General features: G+C 43.4%; 1 protein-coding gene across 2 annotated transcripts in view; it reads left to right on the forward strand.

Annotated features, from left to right (window-relative positions):
• Positions 1–1,189: 1,189 nt before the first annotated feature.
• The window catches only part of SLC22A18 (solute carrier family 22 member 18), a 72,583-nt gene continuing 60,683 nt past the window's right edge, over positions 1,190–13,089 (forward strand). The window contains exons 1-4 of one of the 2 annotated variants that reach the window (XM_062609404.1): positions 1,190–1,358; positions 8,780–8,877; positions 11,438–11,583; positions 12,310–12,442. In XM_062609404.1, the coding sequence (XP_062465388.1) occupies positions 1,290–1,358; positions 8,780–8,877; positions 11,438–11,583; positions 12,310–12,442 (446 nt within the window). In that variant the 5' untranslated portion in view covers positions 1,190–1,289. Of the gene's footprint in view, positions 1,359–6,578; positions 7,166–8,779; positions 8,878–11,437; positions 11,584–12,309; positions 12,443–13,089 lie in introns of those variants that run through there. The other variant, XM_062609405.1, reaches the window with a different exon arrangement.

The following is a 13,089-nucleotide window of genomic DNA, read 5'->3' on the forward strand; positions in this document are numbered from 1 at the left end:
CCTTGCATTTGGCCTTAGGAATGGGTTAGAATTAGACAGGAATATCAAAGAAAAAAGCCTCGAAAATAAATATTGCAACAGAAAATTTTTATTCATCATCCAGCTCTCCCATGAGCAGCAGCTACCTCTGGCTGGGGCTGACAAATACTTATTCTTTGGCATGTTTGGAAGCACTAAATCCCTTTCTGTGCTCTTTTCATGGCATAAATGGTTTTGGTACTCCTTTCAGAAGGGGATCTCTCTCCTTTTCTGGTGGCAAGTCCATGGCAAGTGCTAATATCTTTGCTCAGTGACAAAGTGTAATGGGGTTGCAATTCTGTGATCATTGTGGAAACAAGCTTTATAAATTATTTTAAAATAAAAAAAAAAGTAGCTCTTAGTAGTTTGCTCTTAGGAAAATTTCTGTTTGTCCATCTCTTGGCTATCTATCTATGCTAGAGCTGTATTCAGCTTAATTACCTTGAAAATTTTCCCTGAACTGCTGTGAAGATTCATGATATCCTGCTTGAGAGCCATTAGTGGGCTCCCCCTGCAACCTCAGTGCTAAGGATCCCCTAAGGAAATTCCACCTCCAGCAAAGGAGATTTGATTTCTTTCTGTCTCAGGTGAATTCAAGTGGAGGGCAAATGCGAAGGTTAGGATAAAGCGTTGAAAGGTCTCCAAAGCCTTCTGGTGGTTTGAACAAAAAACCATTAGTCTTGGATTTTTCTTTGTTTCCTCTTGTATTCCTAACTAAAATCAAGACTCTAATTGTTCTCCCCAGGTAGACCTGGCTACAGCTTTTATTGCTGATGCAGGGGATGCAGACCTGGCTGGCAGAGTGGATACTTTTACGGGCTGGTGTCTTCTTGAGCTTTAAAAAGTTTGCTTTTCCTGGGTGAGTGGGATGACAGGCAGCAGTGTGTGCTCTGCTCCAACTTTTAACAGTGCAAATTTTGGGGGTTCACTCTGGCTTTACATGTCCCAGTCAAGCCTTCAGCTGAAATTAGGTGTTTGCTTAGAGGCAGAAAAGTAAAGACCTGGTGTGAGGCTTTGGAAGGCGTTTAGAGTTCCAGATACATGAAGAGGGGTCTAGCCATATCTGTGCATTTCGCCACTTCTGAGCTGCTGATAAACACAGCCCTGTGTGACTATAGATGCCTTCATCCCACCTCTGCCATCCACAGGAAGCGATTATCTGCAATATAGGGTTGTCCCTTAACCAAGTAGTGGATGGAGCCAGCTGGGCACAGCGGCAGCTGTCTCTTTTTCTCCACATCCCTTTTGGGCTCCATGCAGGTCCCAAGTCCATGTGGAGAAACTGGCCAGCCAAGTGGAGCAAGGCTGGGAGGGGGCATGTGCCCCCTGGCCCTGAGCAGGTAAGATTTTGTCTGAGGATGTAACACAGACCCTCCTCTGTGTGGGGAGGCTGTATCTGGAATGTGCAGGGATTTACAGATGCATGCTTTGCCCTTCTCTAATTGCTTTATGCAGAAACATACATTAGCAGAAACACTGAATTAACACCCACATTTTGTTTGTGCTGTGTATAGCTTTGCTGGAAGGCTAAAAAACAGAGATTCTTGTAACACTTGTTGTGGTCTCTTGAATGCTTGAGAGTTACAAATTAGGCAGTTGTTTGATTGTGACACAGGAAAATGTTTTGGTAAATGCAGGAGGCTCAAGACTGGCTGAAAATGTCTGGGGCTCTCATTGTGTGCAGAATGTAATGTGTGCAGAGGAAATCTGCAGCATTCCTATGGCAGACCACAACAAGAAGCTCCATACAGCCCCAGCAGTTACAATTCTCATATAAATTATAATGGCTTAAATGTTATTTAAATGATAAACAGCTTTTACATTCCAGACATAGCTGTGATTCCAGAAGGTGGCTGTATAATACCAGTTGAATGAAATACTGCATTTTGCAGGCTAAGTATGAGGCTTTATTTGTGTGTGTGTATCCGGTTTTGTCACATCTAGCATATTCTTTGGCTATAAACCTTGGACTTCAAGTGCACTGTGTGTATCTTGGAGACAAGGGCTTCATCCATTATCCAACAGTGAGTCGCCTGGAGTTCAATCACGTCAACATGCCAGTAAGCTGAAGACACAACCACAGAGGCGGCAGAAGTATCCACTGCTTTTGGGCTTAATTGCTTATTAGCCTGTGCAGTTTTGCATGGACCCTGCCCAGAAGCCAATGATACAACCACTCCTTTAATCAGTTTTCTACATATATGGCTGTATCATGTTTGCTTACAACAAGTGTGGCTTGAGCATTAGGAAGAATGGCGAGTCTGGGGGAGATCGTCCGTTGCCCAGGAGAGTTTACACAGCAGACCTGGGCTTTCACTAAGGGAAGAGACATTTTTTTCTTGCCGATTCTTTAATGTCCTAGCATAGTGGGCCAATAGAGGCTGATGTCATTTGATATCTTGGCTTGAAGGAGAAGGTCAGGGCCAGCCCAGCAGCCCTTCTCCACTGCATGGCAGCTGTTCATCGAACCTTGAGGAGCTTCTGTTTGCTCAGGAGAGATTTTGGGGTAGAGGTAGGCCACAGCCATAGCAGCACCTGGGCTATGACTCCAAAGGTGTGTCCTCTGGCTGAGCTGAGGTCAGCCTAAGCTAGGTGCCACTCAGTGTGAGCAGGTATGAGAGTCTCCTTCCCTGACAAGATCCTGCTGGAGCCAATGAGACTGGATGGGCACAAAGAACTAAGTTTTCTCTTCCTATTTGGGCATGTTATTCTTGGTGTAACTCTCCTGAATTTGGGCCACAGGTTTTTTCCAAAACTCTTATACAATTGACACAGTCTGTGCCCCATCTGCATATTTTGTTGTCAAATTCCAGCGTCCAGAAATGTTCTCTTTTGGTTTAATTTTTCCAGAATATTAGAGAGGAGAAACTGCCCTATGGTTAAACAATGGGACTGGCATCCAAGGGATGATATAGTCTGACTCCAGCCTCCTCCACAGACTTCCTCTGTGATTTCAGGGAGGTCATTAAACCCCTCTGTTAGGGTCCCATCTGCAAGACAAAGAGGATCTAATTCTTTTCCCCCATCTGAGTCTCAACCTATTTTTTGTTTGCAGAGCATGAAAAGGGGCCTTGATATTAGCTGGAGCTTTGGGACTTTACCATTTAAAAAGTTAATAACAACCAGCCATATTTCAGATAAAATGTCATTTTCAGTTTAATATGCTAAGTAACAAAGACTTTACCAAAAGAATGAACAATAGCCTTTTCCATTTCACAAAATAATTCGCCAGGCAGAATAAGCGCACAAGCATTTTTAGAAAAACAAATTATAAATAATTGCTTTTTGTAATTTAATACACACATAGAAAAAGCCAAAAGTTCAGCAGCCACCGGGAATCTGATTTCATTGCCGATTTGGACTGTCTCTGTTATTTTTTATGAAAATCCCCCAAAGACTGTGCTATTTTGTAAACTAAACATGGCTCTTTCTTGCTGGCCATATGGAGTCTTTTTCCATTCATTAGTGAGCTGCTTTCACAATTAGACAAAGGAATAAATCAGTCAACAAATATGGGAAATAATTTTGGTATTACCAGGCCGTCTATGCTCTTATTTGCTTAACTGTATAAATCTTTCACCAGACTACAAATGAGGCTGGTTCCCTCAGTGTCAGGGTCAAGGGAAGAGAAGCATTAGGGCTGGATCCTGTGGATTTGATGGCTCCCACCAACCACGGCTGGTGTTAAGCAGTTTCCCTCATTGTGGCAATTCAGCATTCCCACTGTTGGGGAATTGTTTTGAGATAGTTCTTCCATTTCCTCTCTTGTATTGTAAATCTTAAGAAACATCACCAGAATGATAGCTCCCTAAGGGCTGTGTATCCATAAAGGCTTTACATGTCTCTCGTTGAGTATCTGCACACCTTACCGGTTATGGTGGGGTTCTCTTGCAAGGAAGGGAAGGGTTATCATTGCTTCTTCTTGGGCAGGAAGATGAGGTATACTTGTAACTACTCCTCTTGCACCTTGTGTCCCTCCTGGCACACTCCCAGAACACAGCCCATAGAAATACAATTTCTCTTTGCAAAGGGAAATGAGGGCTCTGCTGTATCCAAGAAGCAGTGATTCTTTCTCTGGCATTTCCAGCCAGCTCTCACACTTGCCACAGGTATGGGTGCATACCCTAAATCTGGTGATCATAGCTCGTTCTCCATGGTCACCTCCACAGCAGGCATTGAGCTTAGGTCCCTGTCTTTCAGAACTGTGGCTTTTACCCCTGAGGCTGAAAATTGAACTCCAGGTTTTTTTTTTTATTCTATTTCCCTTGTCAATGCCAGTAAAAACCAGCTAAATCTGAGTGGTTAGCTGTCTGCACTGCATGCCCTGGGCAGGATGAGGCTCGATCTGGTGGCGAGTGGCTGCATCTGCAAGTCATTGTTTCCCTCTGTAGCCTTGCTGGGATCTGTTTCCAGTTGCTGCTGAGACAAACTCACCAGTCAAAACATTGATGCTTTTCAAGTCCAAGTCAGCAATGTTTCCTGTAAGCAGTGTTTTACATTGCATTTGCATGAGTTGCTTTTTTGGTTGTCTCAAAACCCTCATAAACAGAGTTCTGTCATTAATTTGACTCTTCTATTCAATGTTGGTAATTTGTAAATCATGCTTGTCCAGCACAAACCAGAGAGTGATGATGTTGGTGATGTGCTGCAGGGTGTTCAAGTGCAGGCAAATCCATCTCAGGCACACTGAGATGAACCAAATGTTGAGCACTGATCCTTTGCTAAGTTGGGATACACACTGGGTAATCTTCCTTCTTCAGCAGCAGGTACAATTTCTAGGGCATTGTTTGTTGGGTCTGTTTGAGTGCTGGTATCCATGTAGGAAAGTCATTCTTTAAAGGTGCTTTTTTATTAATGCACTGGCTGAGATTGCAAAAGTTTTTTTCTGTTCAGCCTCCAGAGGTATGGTACCCACCCCTGGTGAAACATTAAACCTTTGGTCATCTTCCTCCTTCGCCAGGAGGGCCTGGCAGCCCTCACCAAATCCTGGATCTCTGTGGTGACATGTGTTGAATAACAAGGTGTGCCCAGAGATCTTATAGTTCCCTCTCCCAGGGCTTCATCAGAAGCGTGAGGGCCCTGACAACCGCACTGGACCCAAGCCAACAAATGTCTGTGTTGTGTCCCTGTGTTGATGTGCCCATGTCAGCCTTCACAGTGAGTTGGCCCTCCATTTCTGAGCAGAGGTGTTACTAAATCAGAGGGACTGGCTGATATGGTCAGTACTGGAGAGTCCGCTTGAAGTGTCACAGCTGAATCAACCAAAACCTCAGGGTTTTCATCAAGTTGAAATCGGGGACAATTTGCCCTAAGCCTGGGGCAGAATATCCACCTGCATCAATGACAGCTGGAGACCAACTGGACGTGTAGCAATCCCAGCATGAAGACCATGGGTGGCGGTGATGCTGTGTGAATCAATAGTGCATGCTCATCAGGAGTAAGGCAAAGTATGTAATGGGCCATCTGAGGAAGAACATGGTCAGAACATCCAGGGAAGTTGTTAGTCTTCCTTTGCTTGGTGCTGTTGAGGCTGACCCAGTGTTGGGCCTCCCAGTTCAAGAGAGTTGTGGACAAACTGGGTTGGACCCATTGAAGGGCTACTAGGAAGATCAGGGATCTAGAGTATGTAGTCTTTGAAACAGGTGGAGGGAATTTGGCTTGTTCAGTCTGGCAAAGGAGATTGGGGTGACCTAACAGCCACCTGCAACTGCTTGAAGGACAGCTCCAGAGATGATGCAGACAGACTCCTCTTGGTAGTGGCAGTTGGTACAATGAGAGACAATGGCCACAAACCACAGCTTGAAAAATTCAGATTGCACATTAGGAAAACCTTCTTCCCACACACTCGGTGAGGGGCAGATCTCTTTTCTTGGAGATTTGCAAAGCTTATCTAGAAAAAGCCACAGCTCAGCTGATATATTCAAGCAGGAGAGCAGATGAGATCTCCTGAGATCCCTTACTACCAAAAGTCCTGTAATTCTACAAAATCAGAGCATTGAGACCTCTGCTTTTTTCTTCTCTTTAAAATAAAGACAATGCTCAACCAGAATTCAATAAGTAAGAAACCAGGATTCAACAAGTAAGAAAACAAAGAAACCCCTAAGCAAGTAAACAAGCAAGCAGACAAACAAAACCCTAAGTAAACAAGCAAGCAAACAAATAAAACCCCCAAATGACAAATGAGTTGTGTTTATTTAATTCCCCACTTTGCAGTCAGCCTCATGATTTGTGTGGATTTAATGCTTTATTTTTATTTTTATTTTTTTCTGGCATTGGCTGGTAATTTGTATTCTGAGTGAAATCACATGTGAACATTTGCTAGCTCAGTCTCTAATAAATTTGCAGCACCTGGTGAAAGAGGGAAAACGGCTCAAGTAGAGATGTTGATGAGAGCACCTCTAACTGCATGTAAGATCTGTGTTTGTTCTAGGATCTGTGTAAATCTGCTGCAAGAAGCAAGAGGACTTAGAAATAGCTATTCTATTGTAAGCTTCACTTGCATCTCCAAAAATAAAACCAAAGTGCCTTTTGTGAAGAACTGCAACAGTCATCTCTTCTGAGCCACCAGAGGAAATAAAAGTGAAAGAAGTTAAACAGTTAAAGAGTTGAAGATTTTGTCACGTGTTCTTGTCTGGGTCAATGTCCGCTTTCACTCTGCTGGGACTCTCAAGCTGGTCTTAGTTTAGATGGTACTTGAAGCAATGAGCCCACCTGGGACAAAGCTGAAGAACGAGATCTGTGGTTTGATGCATGGCTACCTTTAATCCTGCCTGGCAAGAAAGCAAGGGGAGGGAAGAAACAAAGAAAGAATGAATAAATCCCTGTCATGCTGACTCACTACCTTTTGAACTGTAAGCTTTGAACTGCATGCAACAGTTTCTGTGCCTTACTGACGCTTCATGTTCCCAGCTTGAAATCACCTTTGTGTCATTTCTCAGCCCATCAGCCTGCAGTAAATTGTTCCATGAGCACTATAAATGTGAAAGTCAGCTCTGGAGGTGAGGAAGAAGCCTCGGGAATGAGGAGTAAGACCCTGGGGGAGAGCAGCCGCTCAGGAGACATCAAAAAGGGACAAGTGATCCTTGCTGCCTATGTGATTGTAACCATAGAGCTGACCTTCATCTTCATGCAGATGGGAGTCATGCCTGTGAGTATGGGTTATCTTGTTTCACAGCACGCCTTGCCTTCAAGTGCTAGGCTATGTAATTTTCCAGGAAAGCTATCTAGAGATTTTCTAGCAAGAGAGAGGAAAGTGTTTTCCTACCTAGCTGTGACTGTGTTCAGTATATGCCCAGGCAGTAAAAGCGAGTTTATTATTTGTACTGTAGTAACACCTAGAGACCTTTCCTGGCCTGATGGCTCTGGGTGGAACTAATGTGCTTTGTATCTTCTTGCTTGTAGTGGGAGGGTGACCCAAGGAGCAGGCAGCAGAAAGCATTGGTTTGAGAGCAGAGGTGGGTTTTTTTTGAGAGTGTAATAAACCAGCCATGAGTAGGATTCATTTCTTTTCGCTGGACTTTTCTGCCTGTGTCATGGTTTAAACAAAGTCAGCCATGAATCACACAGTTGCTCTCTCACTCCCCCCCCCGCCTTTTTGCCCTTCCCTTGCTCCCAGAAGGATGGGAAGGAGAATCAAAAGAATGCAACTCCCACAGGTTGAGATAAGAACAGTTTAGTAACTAAAGTATAACACAAATCACTACTGCTACCACCAATAATAATAATGATAAAGGAAATAACAAAGGAAGAGAATTACAACACCTCAGCACTCGCCAACCAATAACTTGCCCCACCCCACCCGACCGAGCACCGACCGATACCTTGTCCAACCACACAGTCCTAGCCCTTCTGGGTAACTCTCAGTTACATCCTGGGCATGACGTGCTGTGGTATGGAATACCTCTTTGGTCAGTTTAGGTCAGGTGTCCTGTCTCTGCTTCCTCCTGGCTCCCCTCCTCCCTGGCAGAGCATGAGACTCAGAAAGTCCTTGGCCAGACCAAACGTTTGAGCAGTAACTAAAAACATTGGTGCTATCATCACCGTTCCCAGGCCAAAAGTCAAAAACACAGCACTGCACCAGCTACCAAGAAGGAGAAAAAATGACTGCTACTGCTGAACCCAGGGCAGCCTGGTTTTGTAGAATCATAGAATCATTTAGATTGAAAAGACCCTTAAGATCACCGAGTTCAACCATAAACCACACACTGCCAAGTCCACCACCAAACCATGTTCCTAAGTGCCACATTTATACATCTTCTAAATACTTCCAGGGATGGTGACTCAGCACTTCCTTGTGCAGCCTGTTCCAGTGCTTGACAACCTTTTGGTGAAGAAATTGTTCCTAATACCCAACCTGAACCTCCCCTGGCACAACTTGAGGCTGTTACCTCTTGTCCTATTGCTTCTTACTTGGCAGAAGAGATTGACACGCACCTTGCTTCATCTTCCTTTCTGGTAGTTGTAGAGAGAAATAGGATCTCTGCTCAGCCTCTTATCCTCCAGGCTGAGCAGCCCCAGTTCCCTCAGCTGCTCCTCATGCAACTTATGCTCTACACACTTCACTAACTTTGTTGCTCTTCGTTGGATGTGCAGCCGGTGTCTGACCCAGTGAAGATTTCATCTGTAGGTATGGGGAACTGCAGGAAGTGCTTGTTTGGAGCTGTAGTTCTCTCAACCAAAACAGTAAGGTCTTTATTCAGAAATATAGCATACCTCGTTTCCTCTGACCTATTGATTTTGTTGTTTGTTTTTTCTTTTTTAGTACTTGGCCAAGAGCATAGGTTTGGATTCAGTGGGTTTTGGCTACCTCCAGACAACCTTTGGTGTCCTCCAGCTTGTGGGAGGTTCCATTTTTGGGAGGTAAGAGAGAACAATTCTCATGGCCTTTTACCTAGCTGAAAAAGGCCAGACATTTTTTACTATAGTAAAAAGTCATATTGTTCTGGTTCTTGGTCCTGTTGAAATGTTTGAAGATTTTATAAATGGGTGAGGGGAGAATAAATACTATAGTTAGAAATACTGCAACATAGAAGCAGCCTTTTTATTAACTTAGCTGTGTTTTAATGACACACATATAAGTGTAACAATACACTGGGAGCAGGCTTAAACTATCAGTCTTCAGAGCCCAGCTCTTAACAGCTTAATCCTGCGAATGTTTTATAGCTATGTATAATCTAAGAAATGTCTTGTGACTGGGAAACCTAAAAAAAAAAGGAGGGTATTTATTGATGTTAAGTAGAGCCATCAGTGAAAATAATTGAGGGTCATGTTGTTTCTACAGCTGAATCTCACTGCAAGCTAGACTTGCATCAATTTTTAAGAATGGATATATCTGTAAGTTCATCTATAAAAATAAGAAGAGTGGAAGGGACTCAGGGTTTCTGCCTCTCTACCCCATGGGACACATGCTTCTGTTCCTAATAAAATGTAAGCAGCCCCCAAAAAATTGTGAGATGGGGGAATACATTCCCAAAAAGCAGAAAAAAATTGAAAGAGCAGTGTAATCCAGATTCAGAAAACTAAAGTGAGGATGAGAAAATCTACCTTTTCTTCTCAGTCTTGTTACTGGTCAACAAAGTAATAAATGGATATGGATATGGAGCTGTTGTGTGCCTCAGTGCTCTACAAGATCCTCTAGTAGATGGTGTGTAGCACTTCAAGGATCTGATCTCTAAAAGCCCTTCAATGCTAACATAATAACACATTTTAAAGTTAATAGCATCAAATTTTCCAGTGCAGTTTGGAAGAAAATGCATTCCTAAGAATGAAGATGGTATAGTGCAAGGGGCCAATTTGAATGCTTTTTCTATTAATATACAAATCTAGAGTAATATTTCTGGTCTGGATCTGGTGCCATCTGAAATCTGATTTTCCTCTGCACATGTCATTCAATAATGTCTAGAGGGGATGCTGAAGGGAAGAAAAAGGTAAACCGGTAAACCTGAATCCGTCCAGGTCTAGGTTCCCACTGGTGTAGGTGGGACTGAAGGTGTATACTGCCAGATTGAAGCCAAAATTTGCAATGTAGGTTTGAGATAAAAAGGATTTTCCTAGATGTGAGGCTGCTTTGACCTCAGTATGAAGGTAGATAAAGAGAAAATGGGAAGGAGGGGGATAAGAGACATAAAAATGTGTAGCTTAGGTCTGTTTTTCTTGTTCTTCTTGCTTGATGCTCCTAAACAGCCAGGAGAAGATGAAGCACTGAATTTACTCTTCAGTAACAAAACAAAAAGAAAACAACCCTGGACTATGTAGTGAGCCAAGGTCTTTAAGTTACAAACAGCTAATATAAACTTCCCTGGCATTCATGTAAACAGTGAAGTTTTGACCTGTACCTCTTTCTCAGTGTGAAGCCCTTTAATTACTTATGCTTAACTTTGTAGACTAGGCTTGGCATTCTTGGGGGGGTTGTTTCTTTTGGCGTAATCACAACTAATAGCAGATGAACGTTACCTTGCATAGCAAACTGTAATATACAACTTCAACAAAATGAAGAAAGGAGGAATTGTAGTGGAAAAAAGCTGTCTAGAGCCTGTTTTAGCCCCAGTTGCTCAGAACCCTTTCTGTGGTACTCTCAGACTTTGTCTGACTTAGCTTTTCAAAATAACTTGGAGTTGAATAAAACCTGAACCAAAACCTGATTCAGCTGGTTTGTTGTTTTGGGTTTTTTTCTCAAACAGAAAAAAAAAAATTGAGTCACTATTAAGTCTTTATTGAACATAAATAGAAAACTTCCCCTTTGTTTTATTTTTTTTAAGTGATGCTGAAAGAGAAATGTTGCTCTGACCATCATCTGGAAAGAAATTGAAATAACTTCACTTACCTCTGAACCTGAACCAAAAAAATTAGCTAGCCTGATTCCCTGGTCTGAACCAACTCTGAGATTCACAAAGTAAAATTTGAGGGCACCGTATGCTCTGAAAAGATAATATTGAATGAGTTGCTGAGCTGTTATAATTGCCTCTGCCTGTGGCTGGTGTTTAGCAGCCACATTTATTCACTGGAATGCCAGAGCAGGAGGCTTAAGCAAGCACATTATCTTGCGCTTATGAAGGGTCTGGAAATAGGCTAAGAGATGGCAGTTGCTGGTGTATTCCCCCATTGTTTCAAAGTGTATGTCCCTGAATTCCCGGGTGGGCAGCTGGTGCTTCAGCAGCGGTCCTTGCAGTCCTCCTCCAGGCAAGGGTGGGGGGCTTGTTTTGGTTTTTCATTTGTTGGGTTTTTTTGCTTGTTTTGTTTTGTATTATCGTCTCTGAATATCTAGTCCTCTTGGGAACTGAGCACTTCTGAGAATCTGACCAGTGCTTCCCATGGTGAATGAGAGTGAGGTGGCCATGCAACTCCATCCATCTGGGTGCATCACTCTTGCAATGACCTGCATAGTCCCACTTGTGACAGCCTTGTATCATTTCTGTACTAGGTTTGCAGATAAATTTGGTGCCCGAGCAGCCTTAATTCTTTCCTGTGCATCTGGAAGTGCCTTCTTCCTGCTTATGTCCATCTCCACGAGCGTCCCCCTCCTCTTCCTCTCCAGGCTGCCAGCAGTGTTCATGCATGGGCTACCAGGTAATGTAGATCAGGGCTGAGGGGCTTTCCAAATTGCTTTTATTGCCAGAGTCGTCGCTCCTTGCTCACATTGCTCAAGTCAACAGGCTCAACAGCATGAAGGAAGGCAGGAGGAGCATTTGATGGTTATCAGGGGTGAAACGGTAAGAACATGAAGGAACAGGTTTATTAGTTTATGGAAAGCAGGGCTATTAGCCTTTAGTCCCAGGTCCATCCTCCTGTATGATCTTGTGCAAATTGCTTGGACTTCACCATTCAGACCCAGGTGACAATCACTTGTTGGCAGCAGTGCTGTCCCAAACTTCTCAGCTGCCTTCTTGCAACCATGATATTTTATAGGAAAGCTTTTCCTTTTCTCATGGTAAAGTGAGTGTATTGTTCAAAATGAAACATGATTGCCAAAAATACCTTCAGTTACCCACTAAACTGTTCTGATTTTGTTGATCTTTCCTAGATGTTTCTAGTAAAAACCATAAACCTTTAGCTACTAGAAGTCTCTGAACTCACACAAGAGGACAGGTTGATAGCATGTTAAGACTCTTCTTGCCTTTTGTGAAGTGGCTTGGGTGATTTTGTTTCCTATGACTGACAAGCTGAACCAATTCCACACCAACAGTGTGCAAGGACAGTTCTGTGGCAGGTGCTGTTTCTGTGTCCTAAAAATTTGTGTGTTTGCTGCTCAGACCCTGTGGCAAGCTTCTTCTAGGGATTTGTTTTTCTCCGCAGGTGCTCAGAAGGTTATTACAGACATGACTACTCCTTCCCAACGTGCTGATGCTTTGGGGAAGCTGGGTCTTTGCTTTGGAATAGGCATCATCATTGGCTCTGTCCTAGGAGGTGTCCTCTCCACCAAATTCGGGTGAGTGCCCCACTTGTTCAGTGTTGGCCTTGTTGCAACCATTGAAGGAGCTGCTAAGGGGTATTTTGCTCCTTCCTCAGCTTTTGATGATATCTTACTGCTGGTGGCAGTGGAGGATCATACCAGAACTCAAAATTTTGCTTTTGGTACTGCTGCAAAGAACTTCCATGGTTTTTAAGGAGACCTTGTTGAAAATCTCATCTTCTGTCTACTTAAATTGATTTAAAAACAAGTTGGATTGGGAAATGGAGTCTGTCTGTCTCCTGGTTGTTCTCTTTGGGGCTGAGTGTGCTGGAAAGCAGCACGTACTACATAGCCTGCTTTTAAGAAACAGTGTTGTACAGCTGAGAAATGGAAATAAGGAGCAGTGTGAAACTTGTGGGGAAATTGGTGCACTTGGGGGATGCTTGGGAAATGGGAAAACAAGCCTGGGACAGCGGGAGAAAAGAGTGAGGAGGTCTAGCCCTGTCACAGCAAGATGAAGCCCATGCCTGCCATTTCCCTGTTTGCTTTGCGCAGTCTGGCACATTGTAGCAGGCTGACACCTTCTCTTATGTGCTGCAACAGGAAAGAAATGCTTGATCTTACTGAATGTACCAGTATCTGTTCATTATTAGTAGAGGAAGCACAAAACGTGTAGTGTGTCA

This window comes from Pezoporus occidentalis, unplaced genomic scaffold (assembly GCF_034315485.1).
Source record: "Pezoporus occidentalis ecotype Australia unplaced genomic scaffold, CSIRO_AGI_Poc_V1 ctg137, whole genome shotgun sequence".
Taxonomy (NCBI): Eukaryota; Metazoa; Chordata; class Aves; order Psittaciformes; family Psittacidae; genus Pezoporus; species Pezoporus occidentalis.